Source organism: Carcharodon carcharias, chromosome 18 (assembly GCF_017639515.1).
Source record: "Carcharodon carcharias isolate sCarCar2 chromosome 18, sCarCar2.pri, whole genome shotgun sequence".
NCBI classification, from domain to species: Eukaryota; Metazoa; Chordata; class Chondrichthyes; order Lamniformes; family Lamnidae; genus Carcharodon; species Carcharodon carcharias.
The window spans coordinates 98918859-98946853 of NC_054484.1; the positions used below are offsets into that span (position 1 = coordinate 98918859).

At 39.7% G+C, this 27995-nt stretch overlaps 1 protein-coding gene and 1 long non-coding RNA gene across 14 annotated transcripts in view; one reads left to right on the top strand and one right to left on the bottom strand.

The window, feature by feature from the left end:
* The window catches only part of LOC121290549 (integrator complex subunit 6-like), a 111387-nt gene that overhangs the window by 57958 nt on the left and 25434 nt on the right, over nt 1-27995 (bottom strand). For 5 of the 13 annotated variants that reach the window (XR_005945828.1, XR_005945829.1, XR_005945830.1 and 2 more), the window contains exons 4-9: nt 21335-21424; nt 15200-15383; nt 10223-10351; nt 6208-6371; nt 5417-5569; nt 887-1019 (exon numbers count right to left, since the gene is read on the bottom strand). Coding sequence is in view for 4 of the 13 variants with exons in the window: in XM_041211068.1 (XP_041067002.1) it covers nt 887-1019; nt 5417-5569; nt 6208-6371; nt 10223-10351; nt 15200-15383; nt 21335-21424 (853 nt within the window). In the remaining 9 variants the exon portion in view is untranslated. Of the gene's footprint in view, nt 1-886; nt 1020-4739; nt 4783-5416; nt 5570-6207; nt 6372-10222; nt 10352-12294; nt 12443-13561; nt 13696-15199; nt 15384-21334; nt 21425-27995 lie in introns of those variants that run through there. The other 8 variants (XR_005945831.1, XR_005945832.1, XR_005945833.1 and 5 more) reach the window with 5 other exon arrangements.
* Nucleotides 240-27959, top strand: LOC121290551. Its single transcript, XR_005945838.1, has 4 exons — nt 240-357; nt 15233-15373; nt 18588-18750; nt 27710-27959. It is a non-coding gene; the product is annotated as an uncharacterized LOC121290551 (long non-coding RNA).

Consider the following 27995-nt stretch of genomic DNA (forward strand, 5'->3'; position numbering starts at 1 on the left):
AATTAATCAATTAACTTGAGTATTCGCCCACTTTTTTGAATGCTATATCATAGAATCTTTGCTAAACATGCAATCAGTACTCGATTATCATAAAAAAATACTCTAGGAATGACAGTCCATCAGTGCACTACACATTGGCAGAAATTGTCCTTCAACACATGATGACCCAATGTAGCTGAGCTTAACCCGAAAAACAAGAGGCAGAGAATAATAATTTTATTTCCAGGCCAATTGTGAAACGTACACAAACAGAGGAATCCTGACTGCACCTCCGAAAGAGTGTTTACAACGATGGATACTGGCACAACACTGATCAATTTAACCTATCGATAGGTTCACTCCTGCCAACAGAAAAAGGTCAGCAAGGCAAATACCTGTCACCTTTCATTTTAACGTGCAATGCTTTCAGATTTCAATTACATTACTGAATGCTCGCTCAACTGTGACCTAGCGATCACACAACTCACGGGACAATTCAATTCTTCTTTGCAGGATTATGACCTACAGTTGGTCTTAACATATGACTTGCAACAGAAGCAACAGTTGTATGATTCTATCTCAAAAGATATTCCTTTGAAATCACAAAACTAGCCTGTTACAAATTTGAAAGGGACAAATGGCATTTTCTGCCTTAATTGAACCTTTGGCTTAATTGCACAGACACTGCAGAAGTTATTTCAATTCAAATAACTTCTTAGCTATTAATTCTCATTTGCATTCATAGGATAGATAGATTTGGTGACAATTATTCATAGCAAAATTATAAATTTGAAACATTTTACCTCTTGTAACAAAAATGAAAAAGAAACCAGGTAACGCAGGCATTTTTATTGTTAACTTCAAAACCTGGTCTTCCATTAGAATCCTTGTAAAATATCATACTTACCTAAAAGTGGAAGCAGTACAGGATAGTTGTAAGGCATCACAAAAAGGTTAACACAATTCAAAGCTGTACTAGCTTTTAGGTAACCAAAAGGATGACCCAGGTCACTATACTTCCCACTGTTGTTCACATACACCTGGAATGACAATTTGATGGGTTAGAACTTGTTATGCAGAAAGTCTGAACTCAGGTTTGGAACTTAATTGCCTAGAAAGCTACTAACTGATATTTTCATTCAATTAAAAAGCTACATATCTCAGGCCAAGGTTAGAGCAGGGAACATTCAATGTTAAAAAACTAGTTAAAAATTAATTAGGAAAAAAAGTTTATCGAAAGAGAATAATTTCTCACACTCCTGCTTTTGCCTTAAATTTTCTCTTTCACTAATTGCACCACATTTCTCACTCCACCTAAACCTTTTCACTTGCTATTGGCAGTCCCAGTGACTTTGCCTCAGACAAAGTCATCAAACCAACAAAGAGCTTAAAAAATTAGATTACCGAACATTCATCTGATTAACACCATAGAAAGGCTGAATATGGCAACAGGTTTAGGTCATTCAGTTCTTGGGCCAGTTACTATTCAATTAGATTATGACTAATCTGATCCTCCAGGTTCCCAGCTTTGCTGCATATCTCAATATCCTAACCCAACGACGATCTCTTGATCAGAGTTTGGAAAATTTCAATCAATCCCTCATCACCTACAGCCTAGAAAGTTCCAAATTTCCAGACCCAAGATCTGTATAACTGAAATGTAACTTCCTCACCTTTGAATTCCAACCTCCTTCAGATAAAGGTCAACATCACAGCCCTTTGTACTTTTCCATTAGAACGACAGAATCTTACAGCACAGGAGGCCATTCAGCCATCATGTCTCTTTCAAAGGGCTAGCCCAGATAGTCCCCCACTCATTTCCCACAGCAGTGCAAAATTTTCCCTTTAAACATATATCCAATTTCCTTTTGGAAGTTATTTGTTTTCTCCACCTTTTGAGTGATTTATATGTATGGCCACGAATTATTCTGGTTCCTCCACACAGTTACTCTTTCACAATTAAGAAAATATTCCGATTTGTTTTTCTCAGATTCAAAGTGAAAGACCTCACAATTTCCCACACTGAACTCCATCTGCCATGGTTTTGCTCACTCACTTTTTCTATCTACATCACTTTGTAGCTTACTTCTCTCATTCATAACTTACTGCACCCCCTAACTTAAAGTCACCTGCCAACTTGGATAAACAACTCGCTATTCCTCCATCAGGGTAATTACTATATGTAGTTAAAAGTTAATGCCCTAGTACAGATACCTGGGGAACACTACTTGTCAAGTACTGACCCATATCACAAGGCTACCTCCAAGTCTGTACACTCTTATTTTTGATAATATATTGTGCAGAGCCTTATCAAATGCCTTCTGGAAGTCCATGTAAAGAACATTCTTAGACACTCCCCTATCTACTATGCTAGTGAACTCCACAAAATATTGAACTAGATTAGTCAGGCATGACAATAGAAAATTGTTGAGAAATTCACTGCCTTTGCTACTTGAACTGTTCTGTTTCTCCAGTCTGAAAAATAAAAGTCTTCCATTATAATTAGATTGTTTTTTCCAAGTGTCCCTGATTGCCAATATTTATACATCTGCACTGATCAGCAGAATTTGAGATTCTATTATAACCATAACAATTAGAATTGATTCAGTTAATGCTGTTAATTCTGATTTTACCGGGAAAGTCAGCATTTTAGTATTAAGACTTAACTATAAATGATGAATAGAGGAAGTTTACTTGGAGAATTGCCCATCTGATGTTCAGCACTAAATGCATGAAGCAGCCATGTAGTATTCTACAACTCTTGCTGCACTTGAGATTTCTTTCTGAAGCATAGTTTAATTCTTCTCAGGAGAGGCAACGAGACAAGTCTAACATGAGAAATTTTTTAAAAATGGGAACTCCAAATATCTGGCGAGAGGAAGAACCAAGGGGCTTACTGGGAATAGGTTGTGTATGTGGAGGTGTAAGGAATAAGGGAGATGAAATCTAATGGAACATTACTTTACATTCAACTAGCAAAAATTACTCACGCTATAGAAATACAAAAAATAAGGAGTGTGGAACACTGATTTATTATTGAGGTCCTCTTAAGATCGTCCTGCTTTGTAATAGTTACGTCAAAACTCATGCAACCATTTTAGGCATATTGCCCAAAGTAAAGAAGGGCACAAACAGAAGGAGCTTTTCATACTGAAAGTAACAGGTGCATTACACTCGACTTAACACTTTTTAATGAGAAAACCTTAAATAGCCAATTACCAAACAAGGTCTCAGTATAGGAATAAATTGAAACTTCCTTCTTAAACAAATTCAACATGGATCAATAAGGTTTCAGTATGCAAGGCTTCTGCAAATCTTGACAAGGTTGAAATTCTAAATGCTTAACTTCACTTTGGGTTATCTGAACTTTCTTGTAAATTATGACATTTTCCCTTCCTGCCAGCTGGATGGTCCAACATGGCATTAGTCTGTGCAACTTCAATGTCATTCCTGAGTAAACACGTACTCGCAGTGCCAAACCTCCTACAGTTTTGTCTAAGTTGGCAATTGTAGCCAATGTAACCTGCAAATCAACTGTTGTGGAAATTAAAATAAATTCGCCTTGGGGTGCAAGAGAGGCAACCTTCCAAGGTTATTAACAACAGCTTGGGCTTTACTCTGCATTTGTTTGCTCTATGTTTGGAGAGACTGTAGTTATGATTTATATGGAATGCCCAAAAAAGGAAAATTTAGATTCAAGGGCAGGATTAACAGGCAAGGTCGACTGCATGCATGCTCACTGCAACAGAAATCCACATGCTGTTAAAATTTAGCAACCACGTTGCCTAAGAGAGTAGATATTAAGGCACAAAAGCCCAAATTGCTAAAAATTACACGTTTAATGTTATCTGATCATCAAAACAATACTTTTAGAAAGCATCAAAATTTTAATGGAAAGGATTCTACCAGACCTCTCCATTTCAATCCACTTGAACATTGTATCACTAATTGGATGGAGCATGAAATGCAGCAGTGCACCAAAACTTTTGGACAAAAGAAAAGTTAACCATCAGCTTGAGCTCAGTTTCCAAGATCCACCTTTGCCCTTACCCAATGAATGGAACATGGTTTTCACAAGAGTTTGGAGTCAATAGGTCAGGTAATAATCAAAGTTCACTAGAGGCCTGAGCTATCTCTCTCTTTTAGAGATTTATAGCTTGAGGGACACAACTCAGTATCAAGCATGGGGCAAGTCAAGGATGCACCCTCCATGAATTACGGCAGCTGGTACTGGGATTGAACCAGTGCCATTGGCATCATTCTGCCAAATGAGCTAATCAACCCCCCCCAGAATCACAACTAAAACATGAACTAGCAGCCAGTCATGATAGAACAATGAAACTCAGACTGCAAAAAGAAGTCATCAGACTGACCATGCCACAGTTTTGGAAACATGCATGCATGATTATGGACTGCACTGCTAAACAGTGGGGGCAAAGGGATCTGCACAGGACAATAGCATCTGCACAGGATTCCTTCATTCTCACATATCAATCATCAATTAAACAGAACTCCTTTGCAAGCTTCTTGTATGAATGGATACATGGGTGAGGAATGCCAACAACTGTTCACTATCAAGAGTCACTATGTTCAGGTGAGAGGTGAAAGAGTACATAAGAAAATGGAACCTTCCTTCAAACAGGTCAATCCAGGTAATTGCCAAAGCACCAATTTTGAAAAGAAATGTTTTAAAGTGAAACTGAGAAAGATATTGTGCCAGCTGCAGTGACATCAGCATGAGAAAAATTACTGCACTCTACCTTTGGACCTGGTTCTGTGTATCGACAGTCCCTCCACTGTGTCCTATCAGAGGACAAATATAAGCAATAAAGCGAAGACTTTGACGCAGCAGAAAGTAAAATATACAAGCCTAGTCTCTTTCCTTCACTCCCTTCATATTCAGCAGTTTCCAATGTGCCCTTCTGTATGTATCTATTCTGCCAGAAAAGGTGTTCATTTTACATGCGTCATAAATTGTCAAGCAAAATATAACAGCATTCCAGGTCTGAGGTGGGGATATAAAGTTATGCTTGGTGGCACTGCAGTTAAAAATTACACCATCACGTTTTAGTTCCTTATCGTACACAATTTTCCATTTCCTTAAAGTGAATAGTGGTTATTTAAGTTAAGTTTGTATTTCCTAAAATGCCTGTCTTTCTAACTGAGGAGTCTGTTTGACACAACAAAAGTTCAATTCACCAACCAAATTTAGTCTCCATAAATCATTATATGTTCAACCTCAAAAGCTAGCTGGCTAAGCAAAGGCCTACACTTCATTTGCTTTGTTGACAAATGTTACAGATATGAAACAATGACCAGTGTTCTTAAACAAAATTAGAATTGATAATCTTCACAATTAACAGTAACTAGGATTTCACCTGAAAATTAATTTCAAAGTGGATATACAAAAGCACAAAACTATATGGGGCACTCTTACCTGCCAGCAAGAGAGAGGAGATTTACGTTCCAGAATATACTGGGTTAAAGGTGAAGGTTCCAGCTCATATTTATCAAAAGGCAGTTTATCAATAACCATTGGATCACAATCAATGCAGGAAAATTTCACCACAGGATGAGCGTTGCGAGGTGGCTGGTTTAAGAAAGTGCACAGAATGGATCAAACATTGTCCACAATCAAAATTTCACTAAATGCATTAAATTCATCTCATAAATAAAATTAATTCTCTATAACAGTCAACTAGTTATTTTAGAAGTTAGGTGTACATACTATGCTTATTAAGTGTTGTGTTTAAGCAGACGAAAAAGTATCAGTTGGACTTCACAATACTTGCATATAATACATAACATTTTGCAGGAGTCCCTTGATAGACTGTCACCTTTCTAGAGGAATCTCGAACATAAGCAGTCAAGTGGTCTTATAAATGTGTCAAGGTGCCAGAGCAGTCTATAAGAGTTTCTTCTCCTTTGCTTCCTACATGGCAAGTTTTGGAATTGTTTGTGTATACAGAGAGAGAGCCACAGTCCAAACAGCTCCAATGGGATGTTTTCTGGTAGTGGTGGGGTAGTAATGGCTTGGTATTCTTGTGCACACACAAGCAGCCAAACAGTGCAAGATAGGAAGGCAAATTTAAAAAAAGGGCAATATTCTTTCAATTGCCGTTTTAGACAAATATATACACATGAATACAGTATTTAAAATTACTTAATTAATATGCAAGAAATGTCCTGGAGGTGAACAAATGTATTAGTAGATTGGCAAAAACTTACTAGGGTTGGAGAGTTTTGGTCTGGCCAGAAGGACTCTGGGATTGGCCAATGTCCAACTGGAACACCAGTTTTGTGGTTAGGCCGTACATAGATGAGTTTGTGACAACTGTGCCAAAGTTGTGGTCCAAACGGAGGGGCAGATTTAAGTGCATCAAGAATACCATCTAGACAAGATTAATAAAATGCAAGTGACAAACAACCATATCTACAATTCTTTGTTCAATTTACTGTAACAGATTGTTTAATGATAACATACACTCAGCCACTGTATATACTGATTGATTTCTAATCATAAGGGAGGTGGATAAATCAGGTGGCTCAATGAACTATATAACTGACCTTTCACTTATGAGATCTGGGTTCCCTAATGTAAAAGACTGATCAAACAAGCCTAGGTTTAATTAACCTGTGATTATCTTATAAGGTCAGAGTTGATAGCGAAAAAAAAACTTAAACAATGGGTGATCCATTTCTGGACCTCTTGGTAGAGCCAGGGTGTCATTAGAAGGATTTAAAATTGATTAGGCTGTGGTCTTGGATAGGCTGTTTGTACTTGGTGGACAAAGCACCTGATGAAATGTATCCAAGGGAAGTGAAATGGAAATTGCAGAGGCAGTGGCCATAATTTTTCATTTTCCTTAGACTCGGGTGGTACCAGAGGACTGGAGAATTGCAAACATTATGCCTTTGTTCAAAAAAAGGGTGCAAGAATAAGCCCTCCAACTACAGACCAGTCAGTTCAATTTCGGTGATGGGGATATTTCTAGAAACTAGGATTTGGGACAGAATTAATAGCCACATGGACAAATGTGGGTTAACTAAGAAGAACCAGCATGGATTTCTTAGGGGAAAATCGTGTTTAACGAACTTGCTGCAGTTTTTCAAAGAGGAGGTAGCAGAAAAGGGTTGATGAAGGCAATGCTGTTGACGTGGTGTACATAGACTTCCAAAAGGCATTTGATAAGTGCTGCACAGACATGAGAAAAGTTAGTTAACAAAAAAGGGACATTGGCTGAGAGACAGGAAACAGACAGTAATGATTAATGGATGTTTTTCGGGCTGGAAGAAGGTTTGCAGTGGAGCTCATAAGGAGTCAGTATGGGAACCTTGCTTTTCCTGATATATATTAATGAGCTAGACCTTGGAGTACAGGGAACAATTTCAAAATTTGCGGATGATACAAAACTTGGAAGCATTGTAAACTGTGGGTAGGACAGTATAGAACTTCAAAAGGACATAGACAAGCTAGTAGAATAGGTGGGTAGGTGGCACATGAAATTCAATGTGGAGAAATGTGAGGTGATACATTTTAGGAGAGACAGTATAAAATAAATGGTACTACTCTAAGAGGGGTGTAGGAGCTGAAGGACCAGGGTGTATATGTGCCTAAGTCATTAAAGGTGGCTGGACAGGTTGAGTGAGCAGTTAATAAAGCATAGAGTGTCCTCGGCTTTATTAATACAGGCATAGAGTACAAAAACAAGGAAATTATGTTGAATTTGTATAAGGCAACAGTTAGACATCAGCTGGAGTATTGCACACAGTTCTAAACGCCACATTTTAGGAAGGATGTGAAGGCATTGGAGAGTGTGCAGAAGAGGGTTATGAGAGAATGGATTCAGGGATGAGGAACTTCAGTTATGAAATAAGATTGAAGAAGTTCGTACTCTTCCTTGGAGAAAAAGTGGCAGAGAGGAGATTTGATAGAGGTATTCAAGATCATGAGAGGCCTGAACAGAGTTGGTAGGGAGAAACTGTTCCCACTCGTGAAAGGATCAAGAATGAGGGGGCACAAATTGGCAAACGAAACAAAAGTGATGAGAAAAATCTTATTCACACAGCGAGCTGTTGCAGTCTGGAATGCACTGCCTGAGAGTGTGATGGAGGCAGGTTCAACTGAGGCATTCAAGAGGGAACTCCATAATTATTTGAAAAGAAACAATCCGCGGGGTTACAGGGAGAAGGTAGGAAAATGGCACTAGGTGAAATGCTCAGAGTTGGTGCAGGCACAATAGGCCGAATGGCCTCCTTCTGTGCTGTTACAATTCTGTGATTCTATTGTCATTTCCAGAAAAGCCAAAAGCTAGTCATTTTGGGAAAGAGGGTTGTAAAACTCCACTAGAGATATAAATTAATTATTCACATGGGTTACAGAATCAAAAGTTGCATTGAAGGTAAAATAATTTATTTGCATTTCAGTTTGAATCATCCCAAACCATGCCTCATTGCCACTGGGATAGCAATTCAGGGTGAAGCCTTGGTTAGAAGATTGTTTTGTTTAAATTATGTGTGTGTGTTTGCTAACAGAACCAAGCACTTCAGTTTAGGAACAGAAAGAGGCAGTTGCAATTTTGATTTAGGTGCGGGTTACAGCTCACTGAGTTGAAAGAGTCAAAGGAAATAAATGTTTATCAGTTAGGCTTGCACTTCAAGCAGAGAAAATACTAACTTCATTGTTCACCACGTGGAATGTGGGTTTGGTTCAATCTCAGTTTGGATTTTATGTGATAGAAACAGTTGGAAGATTTGTTCTACCTCGCAGCTAGTGGAAGAGATCTACAGTGGTCCTCACAGAGCCTTGTGGCAGAAATCAGTCAGCAAAGTTAGCTTGAGAAGCTGTGGGGTTCTGCTGGTAACCCGAACAAAGGAGCTGAGGCATCCAATCATGTGGTCTACAAAGACAAGGTGGAGGGTCGCATAGTCAAAAAGCTAATGAAAGGATTCATTTTGAATCTTATCTCAGAGGATAGCTGGAACACAGGGGAAATAAAGTGAATTCCAGAGGGCTGTGGCATACCTGGTGGATTGGTCTCTAAATAAGGGAATGAACCTTCAAAATTTTTTTTAAAGTACTCTTGGGGGTGGGAGGGTGGGGTGGGGAACTAACAAGTAGAATTGACTTTATAGCATAAGCCTTTATAAACTGTGTTAAGGAAGTGGTGCTTGCTTTGTTTAATCTCTTTGTATACAGTAAAGCTTTTTTTGTTTATAAGCACAAAATCTTGTGGCACAGTTCTGTCAGTTAATTACTGGGTGCTCAGATTTCTTTTCTAAATGTTAACAGTCCCTAACAGAATCATAACAAGGAGCAGAGTGCTAAAGCACAAATCTGTCCCTAATGAGACATTAATTGGCAAACGCACTGATGCGGGAAATGCTTAAGATAACATACTGATGTAGGTGGTGGCTTTACATAGTGTGGGCGTGCTTGATACGAACAAAGTGTGCCCTGAAATGCAGTGAATGTCACTCTCCACTGTTAACAACTTTGACGAGCACAAAAATTTGAGCTAGACTGGATCCCCTCAAAACCCAGCTTGCACTAACATGAAACACGTTTTCAATGAGATTACCCCTCACATATTTCCGACACGTAGATGATACTTTTGCTATACTTGAATCTGCAGCTGCACGCAAAGATTTCCTTACACACCTCAATGGGCTTCATCTTGTGCTCAAATTCATCTTTGAAACAGAGCAGTTGAAGAGCTCTCTTTCTTCGAGGTACTGGTTGAGAAATCCACCATTGTCTTCCGCAAGCCTACCTTCACCGGTCAATATGCGCATCGGGATTCCAACAGCTCCCTGAGCTATAAGATTGGCCTTATCAGCAATCTCGTAATTGGGCCTGAGCCATTTGCTCACTGTACAAGACACTGAAATATGGTACAAAGTTATCCTGTAGGATAATGGCCACTCCAATCAGACCACTGCTCACTGCGTATCGCACCTATTCACACATTGGCCCAAAACTACCACTTTTGATCGTGAAAAGTGCCCACTCTACCTCATTGTACCCTGGAAGGATAAGGGATCTCAAAAATTTGAGCAAAATTTGAAGCTAATCGTTTTACGCTGCTACAATGCAGTAGCAACATGAATGATATTTTGCGCTAACAGGGTGTTGCCGTCAAGTCAAAAAGATGTACTGCCTACAAATCATATTTAAAAGCCAGTGGGATTAAGTATGTTAGTTTAGGCATAAAGCATAAAACAGATAAAGACATAAACTTACCTTCTCCAACAGGTGCTGGATCTGGGCCAGTTTTTTCAAAGTTTAGTACCACTCCACTTTGCACTTTCTGCACAAGTGATTCCAGACACTGGAGGAGCATCCGCTGTGTGCACACACAGTATGAACGACCTGGATCATTTTCAGGAAGAAATGCAGATAGATCTATATATGGGTGTACTTCATACATAACTATCAACAGCAGATAACACATGTTTGGTCAGTTTCCAGCTTTCTACACTAACTGTCAAACTCAGCCACCAACCACTGAATGTAGTCCAAATTTTACAAAGTAGCAGAATGACAATTTAAATGCAATAATCAAAAGGCTTTGAAAAATTGTTATATTAAACTGAGGTGAGATAAAATGCTAATACTTTTAAATGTGCATCAGGACCTGATGATTCAATTCGCAGGAGATAGAACTGAAAGCAGAGAAATTATGTTAAACATGTATAGAATCTTGGTTACACCATATGGAGTACTAAGCACAGTTCTTGTCTCCTTGTCACCAAAAGAAAAAGATAGAGACACAAGATAGCACAAAAAAAAGTACTAGAATGATAACAGAATTGAGGTGTTATACCTATCAGAAAAGGTAGCCTTTTCTCTTTTCTCTGGAGAAGACTGAGAAATGACATGGCAGACATCTTCAAGATCATGGAAGGGGCTTGATAGGGTAAACTTCGAGACAATGTTTCCACTAATGGGGGAGACCTGATGTAGTGGCCATAAATATAAGGTAGTCAATTAAAATCCAATAGGGGGTACAGGAGAAACTCCTTAATCCATGGTGGTTAGAATGTGAAACTTGTAATCGCAAGAAGTTGAGGCAAACAGCAAAGATGCATTTAAGGAGAAGCTGGATAAATAGATGAGGGTGAAAGGAGTAAAAGATTTGTTAGGATTGGGTGAAGAAGGGTGAGAGGAGGCTCACGTGGAGCAAAACACTAGCATGGACCTGTATTCCCAAACAGCTGTATTCCAAAATAGCCACATATAACTAGTTGTCAATGTATTGAACAGCACTGAGCCTTTTGACTGAAGTGTTGTTAGTTTCCAACATTGGGGATATAGTTTATTATTTTCTTCCCTTCCCCAATACAGCACAATATTAGGACATATCATTGCAATGAAAATAATAAACTTCTTATCCACTATATGCATCAGCCATTCTTTAAATTAGGATTTATTTCAATTACATAGTTACCTAAGCTAACTTTGATAGGGAAAATAAGAAACTTTGTTTCTCTTAAACAGGCTTTTGATGAAACGATATCTGTCCATCTTCTTATTTCTATTTAGTTTAAATTTTTCTCCCTTCTCGATCTTAGTTTTCAATAAACTACTGCAGTTGAACTACACGCAGGTGCTGCACAGCCACAAAATGCTCACCACATGACAAATTCTGGGTCACAATGGGCAACCATCTGCTGGAATTTGGTATAATTTGTTCATCTGCAAAGCTACAACCTTCATTATTGGAGAGAGGACAACTCAGGTTTTATGGGTTTTGCTTATCCTTGATCAATATCAGAAGGCAAAATCTTAGCCCTAACAAACTCGAAATACAGCCGTGGAAGACTTGGGAAGATATGCAATCTGGTCAGAAGTAATTGTATATTAACAGATCGTCTTCATCTGCTTTAAGTCTTCTGTTCCTAGCAAGTTGAAAATCGTCAGAGATATTTACCACAAGTACCAGGGTCGAGATTACACTGCTGACGATGCCCCACAGACGAACGGTAGCAGCTGAGCTTTGTGTCAACAGATACAAGATCTCGTCAGAGATTCTGCCTGGGAGGGCATTTTTAATCCTGACAAAGGCCAAAAGAGTTAAATTATGCATTAAGGGACCAAATGCTTTTTTTTTCCCCCAGAAAAAAAGCACGCTTCTTGCAGTAGCTTAAATTTGAAACATAACCAGCATAAAGTGCTTGGGCTGTTAGCTGATGTTACATATCCTCAAAGCTCAACTATCAGACTTGTCGGTAGTTTCAGAGTAAAAGGAAGGAATCTTAATTTCTATTAACTAACTTTGAAACAAATCCTGATGTGATTTCAATACAGCCTTCATTTTTGCTCCTTCATCTGAGGGGCATCAACAGGAGCTTATCTGGCACACAGCTAACCTAGCCATCCATCCTCAGGTCTGGTTTGACATCAAGCACTGTTGTCCTTCGCATCTCCTTAGTCAAAATAGCTCAATATTCCAAGATCAACCTGAAGGAAAAGGATAACTACAAGTTCTTATTCCTTGCAACCAATCAGCTCCAATCCATTGCATCCAACCTGCCACTTCAAGCACCAATCACAAGGAGCTCCTCATTATCAGGGCTCTCTGTCCCAACACCTCAAGTTAACAAACATTTTTGTCATCATGTTTCTCATACCCGTGCCAACCCTCTCACTGTAATCTGCCCAGTCAACTATCACCACCAAAAAGCTTTCCACGCCCAACTCAAATTTTCTTTTTCATTTTGCCCACTATTGGTAGTGGAACTTTCAGCTGCCTGGATCCAATTCTCAAATTTCACCTGTAAACCCCTCTGCCACTTCTTTAACCTCTTCAAAACCTATCTACAGGAATACATTTTTGGTGGCCCCTCCTGCTTTTGCCTGTCAAAGTTGGGCATTCATTTTGCACATGTCCATTTTGGAATCATTTGAATTGCTTATCCTCAAGGAACTATATAAACTCAAGTTGTCACTAAATATACAGGAGGTGAGATGCACCAAGATATGAGTTTCATTCATTTTATTTGAAACATTAAATTAGTCGAAAATTGTACCTCAGAACTATACAATGATGTGTACTGAAATTTCAAGAGATTTCAAAATTGTCCTCGGAATAATAAGGCTTATCCTCATCTGGTGATGCAATTAACAAAGCAAACAGATTGCTGGTTTGGATCATTACACCAGGGCATCAAATCCCTAGAGATCATGCTTGATGATGCAATGGCCAGACATGAACTGGAGAAGTATATCAATTCTGCTCACCGCACTACAAAAGTGGTGGAGAGGGTGCAGAGAAGAAAAGTGCTCAAGTGTAAAAAGAATGAGCTCTAAAGCAAGTTTGAGAAGTTCAAGGCTACAAATTGCAGTAAAAAAAGTAAAGACTTACATTTATGTAGTTCCTTTCATAATCTCCAGATGCCCCAAAAGCTCTTTACAGTAAATTAAATAATCTTGAAGCGCAATCACCGAAATGTAGCAGCCAATTTGCATACAATAAAGTCCCACAAATAGCAACCTGATAACGACTAGCCAATCTGTTTTTGTGATGCTGGTTGAGGGATAAATATTAGTGAGGAGAATGGGGAGATCATGGCTGCTCACCTTGAAGAGTGTCATGGGATCTTTTGCTTCCATCCAAGAGGGCAGATGGGGCATGGTTTAACGTCACATCCAAAAGACAGCACCTCCAACAGCATTGCATTCCCTCTGTCAGCAGAGGGACGCCATCTGTGTCACTATCACATTGATTATCATTGTCAATCTGGATTTTGTGCTCAAGTCTCTGAAATGAAGCTTCAACCTACCAACTCTGAGCACAGCCAATGAGTCATGGCTGACATTATTATGAAAATTACAAAGTAACCCAGGAAAGGGTGATTAAAGGATATAAATTCAATGAAAATATAAATTCATGAAAAGTAAATTTAAAGAAACATATAGGGAAAAATTCATCACTCAGGTTTAATTGGCAAAAGCACATAAAGGTGGGTGATATAATGGCAAGTTTAAGATACCAGAAGGATTCATTGCAATAGGCAGAGCAGAATTACTTTTTCTCAACCCAAATTTCTGTTTTGTTCTTGAGGGAGACAGCAGCCTAGCTGGATGCACCAGTCAATGTTGACACAGAAGGCATTGCCAGACGTGAGTAAACTAACTCTTACTTATATTATGAGATTTAGCCAAGAAAAAGGAATGTGCATATCCCTTTACTTGTCAAAGTTATTTAATAACCAATTCATTTTAATATCTCTAAAACGATAGAAATCTCAATTAGTGTTCTTAGTCTGTTACGCAATGTAGAAGACCTCAAGTTTAACAAACATGATAACTTGGAATGGTGTTCGATGAATTGCATCTTCTGAATTGTTTAATTTTGCGCTAAACACAATATCAAAGTGTAGTGAATAAAGTTTCCGTTCGTTCTTCCAAAACAAGCCCAGTTTAAAACAAAATAGTTTAGAAGGGAGCATGGAAGGAGAAAAATAAAGTGGTCAGCACAGCATTATAAGATACAGCAACATAACTGCACACAGCAAATAATCATAAGGGATACTATAATGGTAGCAGCCAATTAAGACAATAACCCAAATCAACACGTGAGAAAATGACAAATTGCAAGAAAGATAGATTCATGCACTAGTCATTTGAACCTGGAGATTAAATTACAACTTCTAATTCTGTGGTGCTACCAAATTTTTTTCTTGATCTCTGCCATTTGACAATACAAAATGGATTGCATATAGTGACAGCAGTTTCAAGCCAGAATGATGATTATTAGATAATTGCCCCATCAATCATGTCTGGAGACAGCACTGCTGCAAGTGGCGGAAAATATTTTACGCACATGTATACAGTACTAACCTTTACTGGAGAAATCACCCTGCTTTTATCAAGAGACATTTCTGCAGTTTCAGATTGATGTATTTCTGAGACACTTTTTAAAAACAGATTCTGTTTTGCATTGTTTAATTAGACTGTTAAGAGTAACTAGACTTGGTTTGCTTTGCAGCTTGCGTATTCTGAGTCCTCTTTTAAACCCACCCTGCCACCAACCTATTGGCTGAGAGTGGTGTCAATAGACGCACTGTACAAAAGAACATTAGAATATTCTGACAAGTAAAACAAAGGGCCAGCATTTCTGCCACAGCTAATCTTAGTAAAACAAATGAAGTATTGTTTAAAAAAAGGATAAGATGGCCCATTTAAAACATCAATTATGCACAACATTGATCTCACCTCCTGTAACCTCACACATGGGTGTAATGGCAGATTCATCAGATGGCACACTACCCAATTGCTCTGCTTCAGGTGGCATCAATCCAGGAAGACGCAAGACTAGGGAAAATAGTCGCTGATCCCATCGAAATGGCTCCTTGGTTAATTCACTCCCTGGCAAGGGAGAATTAAGAGGTAGGTGGAGCTGCAATTGCAAAAAGGAACACCTTACTTAGCATTTTACTAATTCGGAATTACAAACTTCACCATTCCTCGCTAACTGTCAACTTTCAAATAATTATTGCAATTATTGAAATACCAAATATATTTAAGATACAGGTGGGTCAAGGGATTCCAAACTCTCCATTAGCTTGACTGACAACTCGCAGTGTGACTCACTTACACGTGCTAGAAGCTACATATATTCACACACAGGGTCCTGTCCTTTGCAGACAGAAGGAGCATGTCCATGCATTGCAGCTTTTTCAACTAACCAAAAGCTTGGGGGACAGCCATTCCCTGATTCCTTTCCCATGGCAATGCCTTGACCAGTGTCCATTTGCCAACCAACCAGCACTCTCTTCTCACGTAATATGAATTGCTGTTCCCTTTACATTGGTATTCTTGCTAATGTGCCCTGGTGAGTGCAAGATAAAAGTTCGATTGCATGTCTTTTTTTTCATATGTATATATTGGTAGACTAGGAAAATCAGGTTGTTAGTGGATCCCAAGAAAAGGAATTTGTGGAATGTCTATGAGATGGCTTTTTGGAGCAGCTTGTGGTGGAACCCACTAAGGAACAGGTAATTCTAGAATTAGTGATGTGCAATGAGGCAGATTTGATAAGGGAACTTAGGGTGAAGGAACCATTAGGAGGAAGTGAACAAATGATAGAATTTACCCTGCAATTTGAGAGGAAAAAGCTGGAGTCAGATGTAACGGTATTACAGTTGAATAAAGGCAACTACAGAGGCATGAGGGAGGAGCTGGCCAGAATTGACTGGGAGATGAGCCTAGCAAGAAAGACAGTGGAACAGCAATGGCAGGAGTTTCTGGGAGTAATTTGGGAGACACAGCAAAAATTCATCCCTAGGAAGAAGCAGCATACTAAAGGGAGGACGAGGCAACCATGGCTGACAAGGGAAGTCAGGGACAGCATAAAAGCCAAAGAGAAAGCAGACAATATGGCAAAGAGCAGTAGGAAACCAGGGAATTGGGAACCCTACAAAGACCAACAGAGGACAACTAAAAAAGAAATAAGGAGGGAAAAGATTAAATGAGGGTAAACTAGCCAGTAATATAAAAGAAGATTGCAAGAGTTTTTTTTTAGATATATAAAGGGTAAGAGAGAGGCAAAAGTGGACATTGGGCCGCTGGAAAATGACGCTGGAGAAGCAGTAGTGGGGAACAAAGAAATGGCAGAGGAACTGAATAGGTATTTTGCGTCAGTCTTCACAATGGAAGACATGAGTGACATCCCCAAAGTTCAAGAGAGTCGAGGGGGGCAGAGGTGAGTATGGTGGCCATTACTAAGGAGAAAGTGCTAGGAAAACTGAAAGCTCTGAAGGTGGATAAATCAACTGGACTAGATGGATTACACCCCAGAGTTCTGAAGGAGATAGCTGAAGAGATAGTGGAGACGTTAGTGGCGATCTTTCAGGAATCACTGGAGTCAGGGAGGGTCCCAGAGGACTGGAAAATTGCTAATGTAACCCCCCTGTTTAAGAAGGGAGTGAGACAAAAAGATGGGAAATTACAGGCCAATTAGCCTGACCTCAGTCATTGGTAAGATTTTAGAGTCCATTATTAAGGATGAGATTTCAGAATACTTGGAAGTGCATGGTAAAAATCGGGCAAAGTCAGCATGGTTTCATCAAGGGGAGGTCATGCCTGACAAATCTGTTAGAATTCTTTGCGGAGGTAATGAGTAGGTTAGACAAAAGAGAGCCAATGGATGTTATCTACTTGGACTTTCAGAAGGCCTTTGACAAGGTGCCGCACAAGAGGCTACTCAGTAAGATAAGAGCTCATGGTGTTAGAGGCAAGGTATTAGCATGGATAGAAGATTGGCTGTCTAGCAGGAGACAGAGTGGGGATAAGGGGGTCCTTCTCAGGATGGCGGCCGGTGACTAGTGGAGTTCCGCAGGGGTCAGTGTTGAGACCATGATTTTTCACTTTATGCATTAATGATCTAGATGTAGGAACTGAGGACATCCTGGCTAAGTTTGCAGATGATACAAAGATTAGGTGGAGGGACAGGTATTATTGAGGAGGCGGGGAGGCTGCAGAAGGATTTGGACAGGTTAGGAGAATGGGCAAAGAAGTGGCAGTTGGAATACAACCTGGGGAAGTGTGAGGTCAAGCACTTTGGTAGGAAGAATAGAGGCATAGACTATTTTCTAAATGGGGAGATAATTCAGAAGTCTGGAGTGCAAAGGGACTTGGGAGTCCTAGTCCAGGATTCTCTTAAGGTTAACTTGCAAGTTGAGTCGGTAGTTAGGAAGGCAAATGCAATGTTGGCATTTATTTCGAGAGGACTAGAATATAAAAGCAGGGATGTGCTGCTGAGGCTTTATAAGGCTCTGGTTAGACCACATTTAGAATATTGTGAGCAATTTTGGGCCCCGTATCTCAGGAAGGATGTTCTGGCCCTGGAGAGGGTCCAGAGGAGGTTCACGAGAACGATCCCAGGAATGAAAGGCTTAACATATGAGGAACATTTGAAGACTCTGGGTCTATACTCGATAGAGTTTAGAAGAATGGGGGGGGGGGGATCTGATTGAAACTTACAGAATACTGAAAGGCCTGGATAGAGTGGACGTGGGGGAAGATGTTTCCATTGGTAGGAGAGACTAGGACCCAAGGGCACAGTGTCAGAGTAAAGAGAAGACCTTTTAGAACAGAGATGAGGAGAAACTTCTTTAGCCAGAGTGGTGAATCTATGGAATTCATTGTCACAGAAGGCTGTGGAGGCCAGGTCATTGAGTGTATTTAAGACCGAGATAGATAGGTTCTTGATTGGTAAGGGGTTCAAAGGTTACAGGGAGAAGGTGGGAGAATGGGGTTGAGAAACTTATCAGCCATGATTGAATGGCGGAGTAGACTCGATGGGCCAAATGGCCTAATTTCTGCTCCTATGTCTTATGGTCTTATGAATACTCACATACCATGATGGAGTCTGAGATAGTTGAATCACTGACAACAGAACAAAATTGAGATACATGTTTAACAAATAAAGTTCTGTTCACTTTATTAGCTGTACTTTGAATTAAGGGGGAGGGGTGTTTATCCATTTCAGTTGAAAAATAGTTAATGCATATGGAGGTTTAAGCTAAAAAGAGTTGTGAAAAGGGAAGATGATGTTCATATGTTAAGTATGATAGTTTGTTCATACTGGTTTTGTTTACAGGTTTCCAGAACACTCAATTCTGCATAGCAGACAATTCCTTCAGGCACAGAGCAGTTAACCTTACATCAGCTACACCACTGTGGAGGTTTGGTGTCACATGCGAACGAACCAAACAAAAGAACAGTCCTTCAAGGTTGGATAGATCCAGTCTGTCAAAGTGACCGTATGTTGCAAATTGTGACATACTATTTTATTTACAACAGGCTGGTCAAGAGTTGGTGATGCTAAGCTAAATCAAAACCACAACTGCTGCATACTGTTATCATACTTATGCAGTCACTTATACAGTTAAATCACAGTTTGGGGTTTGGGAAAGAAGACATGGAATTTTAGTGGAAACAGCAGGGAGGGAGAAACCAGTTTCTGTTTCCTTTTAACAAGAATAAAGAACTGGTCTCAACGTGCCAAACATTTTCCAGGTATATTTTATTCAACTTGTTCATTAACACGTTCATCTCAAAAGTCAAAGTAATAAAGCAATCTCAACCAAAATGGATTTTTCTGAACTTCAAATGTCAATGGTTTACATGACAGTGCTTTTATAGAGCATAAAATGACATGATTCACTTGACATTCTTGTATAACATATCGGTGTCACCCAAAACAAAAATAGGGTTTTCTTTGGCTATCAATGAAGAATAAAAGAGATAAACAAATCTGTTGCATGCCATCATGCACTAAGCATGAGCATAGATGTATTGAGTTTTCTGACACCCGTGGGATGGGGGCAGGGAGGAAAAGAGCATTGATCCAGCTTGCCTCTACCCACCATAGGGGTGTACTGCACTGTTGGTGGAGATGACACTCATTCCAGAAAGAAAACATTCAGGATATTTTCCCTAGTCTGAAGCGAAAGCCAAAACACCTGAGCAAATTATTAAATAAAATAACAGAAAAATGCTGGAAACACTCAGCAGGTCAGGTAGCATCTGTGGAGAAAAGCAGAGTTAACGTTTCAAGTTTGTGACGTTCCATAATGAACGATGATGCAGAATATCAAGATCCAAAAGAAACTTTGCTGTGGGCCGAATGCTCAGCTCCTGGTTTAAACTAGTTTTGAGTTCAGAAATTTCTTAGGGGAAAACATGGCAGGTTTTAGAGGAAGTTATTGGTCATTTTATTCAATACAAATGGCAAGGTTACATATAGGCAAATCCCATCTTAAAATATGGACATAATGGTATAAAATTGAAAAGTGTGGCAAACATGAAAGACTGCATTTGTTGCCAATGCAGTGCGTGCACAGTTCTAGTGTTTTACTCCATTACATTATTGCGAGCAACAGAATAGGCAGCAGTCACGAGCAGAGACGTTTATCAAACAGTTATTAAAGACGTTTTCCCATTCATTTTGAAAGAAATGTTAAGCAAATGAAGATGCTGTAAGCAAACACCAGGCAAGACTCCATCTCCAAACCAATTAAAAAAAAAACTCATTGCACCCAACAATGTTCACCCCACAGCTCCCCAAACCAGAGGAGACCACCGGAGGATGCAGTGGGCTGTTATCTCGGGCACCGATTTGGTGGTTTAACCCACTCGCAATCTGGTCCTTGGTTAGTAACAGAATTGTCCTCATTCAGCAGACACCAAACTGCTGCAACCACACGATTCATTCAGTCCCACGCCCACAGCTCTGACTGGCTTACACACATCACCCAACCCACTCAAACTGACATACGACCTTACTATTGGTCGATATGGGTTTTTGCTGGCACTGAGTCAGGCTGGGTGCAACGGAGTGACGCCATTGGTTTTCTGCGCATGTGCGGACCAGTACGCATGCAGACAGGTATCAGTGGCCATCGTGCATTGGCAAGAGACACAGTGAACATGAAATTACAATGTTAAGTCACAGGCATGAAATATCAGACGTGCCAGACACACTAATTAAATTACTATGCATAGTGTAAGTGTCTTCCAATGCTCTGATTAGTCTGTGGTGTCATGTCTCTTTCTAATACCCTTATTGGTATTGTTAATCACAGAACTATTGATGTATTTTTGGTCTTTCAAGTTAATTTTCCAGGTTCCCAAGATCTGCTCCTCATGCACAGATATTCCTTCTTAGGCCAGATGTATCTCAACAAAAAATTCATGTTAAAAAAACTATATACATTTTTGGTCAAAGCATTTCTTCACTATATCACTCATAAAACCACTACCCCAAGACAACTAAAAAAATTGCTAAGTCAAAAAGTATACTGAATTACCCCAGAGATAAGATTAAAAGTGTGTTTGATAATGAAGAAATTAAATGTAAGTTTTCAATGCATGTTTTATGTCCAAGATGATGTATATGACACAAACATGGGTGCGAGTGATATAAGGAGGAAATGTACATTCAGACTTTGCAAAAGAAAAATTTAAGTTTATCAATTAGTTGACTGAATTCATTGAATTAAATATATGCTCAGCCATTCAGGGGATCAAAAATATCAGCAGGTTTGACAGCATCTGCGGAGAGGAAGACAGTTAACATTTCGAATCCATTATGACTCTTTATCAGGACTGGATGAAGAGTCATACGGACTTGAAACGTTAACTATATTCCTCTCCGCGGATGCAGTCAGGCCTGCTGAGTTTTTCCAGTTATTTTTGTTTTTGTTTCAGATTTCCAGCATCCGCAGTACTTTGCTTTTAATCAAAAATATCACTCCAGGGACAAGTATATCCATAAGCACCAAGGAGGAAAAATTTACTGCCATTAATAAAAATTGACATGAACACTCTGACAAAACAACTTACCTCATCTTGAATACCAGTACTGTTTGTCAATTTGTTCCCATCAGTAATTGTAACGATAATTGATGGTTCCAGAAAGAAAGGGTTTCGCCCCTGAAAAAAAAATCAAAGGGGGAAAAGTAGTTCATATGTTAGAAAAGTCATAAGCAGATGTTAATGTTCCAATCTGCATTACAGTTACTACAGAGTGCAAGCTATCCATTAAAGTGGGATAGAAGAGAGAAAGGAACATTTTTACGTTATTTTTCCACAATGAATGCCACTTGAAGTTCAGACATTAAATTTCACCTACAACCGAGAAGCAAGACAAGATGTAAATACATTTAAACAAACTGAGACTGAATATTCTAGTTTCACTTAAATAGCGTCAACCACTGGTGGTCAGGGGTGTGCAGTGAGGGAAGGAAATAGATTATACAAAGAGTCAGCGAACAAAGTAACAAATAGATAGTCTTGTACAAGTATCTCCTCTTGGATATACCTTCGCATGTTAGAAATGCAGATTCACTTCAGAGATATGACTGATCACAATCCATCTTTAAAGTAGGTTAAATTGAAAGAAAATATATTTTATTTTTTAGCGAGAAAAACTAGGGCCTATAACAATATTCATTAGGACACCTTGCGATTGTGTCTGAACTGTGGAATATCCAGCACAGATGGAGCAAAGATGACGACAAGTGGCACAGAGAATATTTTTCCTTACCTGAAAGCAAGCCTATATTAAGGACATGACAGGATTTATCTGGTGTCTAACACAATTGGGATCTTTGGTAATTATTGGCAAATTCTAGCAGGTCTTACCCTGAACCCCTTCCTTTCTCACCTCAGCAAATAAACACTGGTAATCAGCTTCAGATGTCAATCGCTTAGGAAATTCACAGCTGCCAAAAGAGTGCTCACATTCAACGTTGCAAGGTGAGGTCAACAGCAAAACACAATTGCCCCACTGACACTATTTTGGAGACAGGTCATGTCATCTTTAACCCCAATGTGAAACTTCTTCCTTCAAAATCAATACAGCGAGATTTAAATGTAGATCTTCACCTTTATGGTTCATTCAATTACCCACTATGATTAGGATCAGTGAAAACATTTTAACAGATGTGAAACCAATCGTTATGCATCTGGTTGGCAAAAGTTGACTTGGACTTGGAATCCTCTGGTTCCAACCTTTTGTGAACATGCCAACTGGTGTACATTCAACCGCTCTCCTCAGGCTTCTCCAGCATTTTGGCTGGAGATGAAATTGCATTCTGCAGAATCCAGGGTCACTGAGCGAGAGAGAGACAATGCCTATAACCCTCTCTAACATAGAAGAATTAAAAGATATAGCTCAAATGGAATTTAAAATGATCTGCAAGAGTGCAAGCTGGAGATATCAAAAGCAAGACAGTGTTTTTCCATTCCAGATGTGTTTGTTTTTCTAAAGGGTAAAAATAACCAAAGAATGGTTTAGTTCAGAGGGTCATTTGGTCCACTAAGTCTATGCTGGTGCTCAACCCCATTTGAGCAAGCTGGCCCCTTTCTACTCTCTTGCTAACTCTCCATAACTTTCAACCTTCCTCTTTTTCTACCAACTATTTTTATTCCTTTAAAAAATATTGATCCATTTTCAATTATTCAAACCATCCTTTCTGATTTTTTTCCCTAATCTCTTTAAAAATGAAAAGGGTACTGAAAATACTCAACAAGATGGAAATGGCAATGGCATTCAAACAGCAAATGATGGTCTGAATGTTGAATTCGGTTTCAACATGCATCGTATTTAGAGCATGCAGAATTGCGAGTAGGCAGACTGGAAATTGGCAAAGCACAAGCTCTGTGCACTTGAGTGGGTGCATCATTAAGCTATTTTATGTTGTGATAAAAGCATAGAAAACATACTGAACTCAGTGAATTTGGAAGGCTAGAGACAGAAGATTGAAGACTCAAAACCAGAATTTGCAATGTGGCAGTTCTTCACAGCTCCAGTGGCTCAGTCTGTAGCGCTCCAGCCCCTGTGTTCAAGACCTACGCGGTAGCATTTACGCAGGTCTAATTTTAAAAAGCAGTTCCAAAGGTCCTCGACCTGAAATGTTAATTCTGTTTCTACCTCCACAGATGCTACCGGGCCTGCCAAGTACATCCAGCATTTTCTGTTTTTATTTCAAATTTCCAGCACCCATAGTGTTTTGGGTTATTAATGTTTGGCAGTGCCTTTTTGGTGATATCTTAGATGTTTTATGAAAAGTAAGCCTATGACTAATGATATTGACCTGCAAAGTCCAAATAACTCAAATTCTCTTTTATTACATGGGATTCCAAGGTCTTTAGAGGCCAATTTCCACCACACTGGTCCATTTTTCTGAGATCAGTAAATTGGTGCCCTGATTTATATTTGGTAGCATTGTGGTATTTTATGCTTCATAGTTGCATTTTTGAGCCAAATGTGTGTGCATTAAATTTTGATTGACTACCATACAGGTATCTAGGACTTCAAAAGCTTATTGGCTTGTGATGTAAGATTAACATTAAAGGTGACCCACACAATGGTGTAGACAATTCCACCCCCTCCCCCCACAAAAAAAACTCAACTAATAACTTGCAGTTATAGAATTCTTTTAACATACAAAAACATCCCAAGGCACATCACAGGAGCACAAACATAAACTGACACCAAGCTAAAGAAAAAGGGTATTAGAAGAGATGACTAAAACCATAGGTTTTAGAAAAGATCTTAAAAGAGGAGAGATGGGGAAAACTGAGGGAATGCCACAACTTGGGTCTAGATGGTTAAAGGTATGGCTGCCAATGGAGCGGGAAATATGCAAGAAATCAGAGTTGGACAAACCCACAGTTCTGAGAGAGTTGGCAGAGGCGAGGCCACAAAGGGATTTGAACAAAATGAGAATTTTGGTAGCTTTGGTAGACCGGGCAAGCCAATGTTGTTCAGCTAGCTCCAAGGTGATGGATAAACAGTACTTGGTGTGAGTTAGGATATGGGCAGAGTTTGGATAAGCTCAAGTTTATGGGTTGTAGAAGATGGTTGGCCAGCTGGAACATCACTGGGATAGGCAAACCTGGAGATAACCAATGTTGGATGGATGTCTGAGCAGTAGATGGATTCAGGGGCAGAGACAAGCAAAGTTACATGGTGAAGTGAGGCAGTCTTTGTGATCCAGAGAACATGGGGTTGAAAGCTCAGCACTGCCAAATTCATGGATCAAACAAAGTACTTGTGCCACCAACGCCCCCCCCCCCCCCAAAAACTGCTACATAAAATCTAAATTTGTGCTAGGGCTCAGTGCCCCAATGGTGTAGCAGTGCTGCATGCTCAAACACCAGCATGGAGCCCCAAACATTAGCACTCAAAGGCCATAAGAAATCAGGTTGAATCGTCTAGAATGGCACAAAAAGCAGCAGTGCAAAAGGTCAGAAAGCTGGTCCACTAAATGAGTGTACTGTGTGGCATTGAGTGTCCAGCCAGGATGCCACTCCTATCAAATTAGATGGGCAAAAAAGATATCAATGTACTATAATGAGGGGAAGGGCAGTTATCTTTTGATCAGAGAAAATTTAGACCAGGCTTTGGACTCTGAGCTTGCTTCACCACATTATTAGCCATGGCTGTTTTTAAAATTACTTTCCGGTCTCGAATAACTTCTCAACGCCATCACTTCCCAAGTAACAATTTCCCCGTACTTGAACTGACTTTGCATCTGTGGTCTGCTGCAGCAGTGTGTTCCAAATGCTCACAATTGTGTGCATTACTTTTTTCCTGAATTTTCTTTTAGATCTCTAAAACTGAATTCCAAGGTTTCCCCCATCTATTCTGGACGCTCATAATACAGGGAAGACTCATTCCCTACTTTGCCACATCCCTTCATTATTTTCAACAACTGAATCAGATCACCCCTTGGCCTCACGTCCTGGGAATTTTGTGTTATCCCATGCATCACTGTAGTTTCTGCAAGGTCAGTATATGGAATCATACAGCACAAGACCTTCAACCAACATGTCTGTGCCAGCCTTGACAGAGCTATCCAATTAGTTCCACTCACCTGCTCTTTATAGATAGCCCTGCAATTTTTTCCTTCTCATATCTAACAATTAATGCCACTAGTGACATTAAACTCATTCCTAAAAATGGTGCATTATTCACCATTCAACATTTTAGCACTATTCCCAAATCCAGTAAGATTTATAACATTAATTGCAATACACCTTGCCTTACTTATTTCTTTTCATACCCCCAAGTGGAAGTTACTCAAGACTTCAATATCCATAACACCTTTCAGGGCTTTTACCAACAAATTCTTTCCTGAATAGATTGCACTTTGGGCTATGTAGTTTCCATGATAGGGTTCCCACAGATAATCTGACCTACTAATTCCATGGATCATTGGAGGGTTCTCAAAGGTAATCTGGTTCATAATTCAATGGATTATCAGATTTGCATGAAAATTCTGGCTTGGTATCTCCATAGATCATTGGAGGTCTGCTAATGAAAGTTATTGATGCAAGTTTGGAGATGGTAATGATAGATGGAAGGATCCCAGCAAGCACCTTTAGCCATTCACAGGGCTCGAAAGCTGAAAGACACTAAAATTACAAATGCAGGTAAATACTGCAGCTGGGTCAGGTTCTAACATAGCTTGACAGTTGAAATGCAGGATCAAGGTTCTTAAAAGTGGTTCCACATTTCCAGTCTAATTTCTCACCCATAGGCTACTCCTGCAAAAAACACATCGATTCTACATTTATGCTAATGACATCCAGCCCCACCTCATCAGCATCACCTTTCTGAAAATCTCCACTGCATCTGATTTGCAACACTGTGCAATGATGTCTAGAACTAGACAAGCAGAAACTTCCTCCAATTAAATATTATGAAGATGAAAGACAGTGACTTCAGCTCCTAGCCATTGATTCTATCCCTTTCCCTGGCCACTGTGAGGCTGCACTACTGTTCATAACTTTAGGGTTTTACTTGACCCTGAGCTTAGTTTTAAACCCTTTAACCTTTCCGTGACCAAGACCACCTATTTCCACCTCTCTTAATATCTCCCACCTCTGCCCATCTGCTGCTGAACGCATCAATGCGCGTATCCTCCAAACTCGAATATTCCAATCTTGTCCAGCCTTCCATCTTCCACACTAAACGTCTGTTGATCCAAAGCTCAGCTGTCCGTATCCTGACTGCAACTAAATACTGTTCACCTATTACCCATCACTGATCTACTTAGCTCCCCACCCAGAAAAACCTCAAGTTTAAAGTTCTCGTACTTATATTCAAAACCCTCCTAGGCCTTGCTTGCCCTGCCTATCTTTTTTATTTATTCTTTAATGGGATGTGGGTGTCACTGATAAAGCCAGCATTTGCTGCCCATCTCCAATTGACCTTGAATTGAGTGGCTTGCTAGGCCATTTCAGAGGGCAGTTAAGAGTCAATCACATTACTGTGGATCTGAAATCACATGTAGACCAGCCCAGGTGGCAGATTTCCTTCCTTAAAAGGACATTGGTGAACCAGATGAGTTTACTTAACAACTGATGACAGTTTCACAGTCACCGTTACCGAGACTAGCTTTCATGGAATTGAATTTAAATTCCACGAGCTGCCATGGTGGAATTTGAACCAGTGTCCGCAGTGCATTAACCCAAGACTCTGGATTACTCATCCAGTGACATTACTATTACGACAACATCTCTGCAATCTCATCCAGCTCTACAATTTAGAGAACTCTGTTCCTTCAATCCTTGCTTCTTGTCCTGTCCCAATTTCTTTCACTCCTCCATTGGTGCTCCATTTTCAGCTGTCTCGACCCTAAACCTCCTCCTTTAAGGCACTCTTTGATCAAGTTGCTGGTCACCTGTCCCAAGCTCTCATATGGTTCAATGTCAAATTATATCTGATAACCCCTCCTGTGAAGCCAATGGCTTAAATCATAAACTGAATGTGGCGGTTTTTTGGGTCTCTCTACATGCTATAGACAATCACCTATCATCTATGGTAGGGATCATGGCTTCTATTGCTTGTGCCAATTAACTGGCTAATTTAGGGAGCTGAATGTTAGGGAAAAATGCCAACTTGCCTTAGCGTGCTCAAACCCTTCTCTTCAGTATGGTCTGATGTTTAACAGAGCAAATGAGGACCACATTCACCTCAATGGAAGTGAGGCACCCACATCCCATAAGTGAGACAAAGCCAGCATTGTTAGGAAAAGCTTTAAATTATGGTTTGGGAAGCTTTCCAATACTCCTTATAAGGAGTATAGCTATGCCAACCGTCTGAAATTATGCCCCACGTTGAGAAACATTTGAGGGGAGTCCTGTGGGATTGCGCTTATATTTGCTTATTTGCAGATAATTTATTTGTCCTTTTTGGTTTTATAGGAATGATATACTATTTAAAGCTAAAAGCATCAGTGCCAGTGAACTCCCATCACCAAGCAACAAAAAAATTGATCACTGCGCCAGTCAACAAACTATTGACTGCAGTAGTGGAGCCAACAACACCATGACATGCTGGAGTGCATCAATTATTCATGTTCAGCAACATCTAATTGGATACGCCTGGATTTCTTGGGCTTAATGTGTTTGTCTATCTCATAGCTAATGCAGGTATCATTGCAGCCATTCCTCAAGGGCAATTAGGAATGGAAAATAAACACTGGCCTTG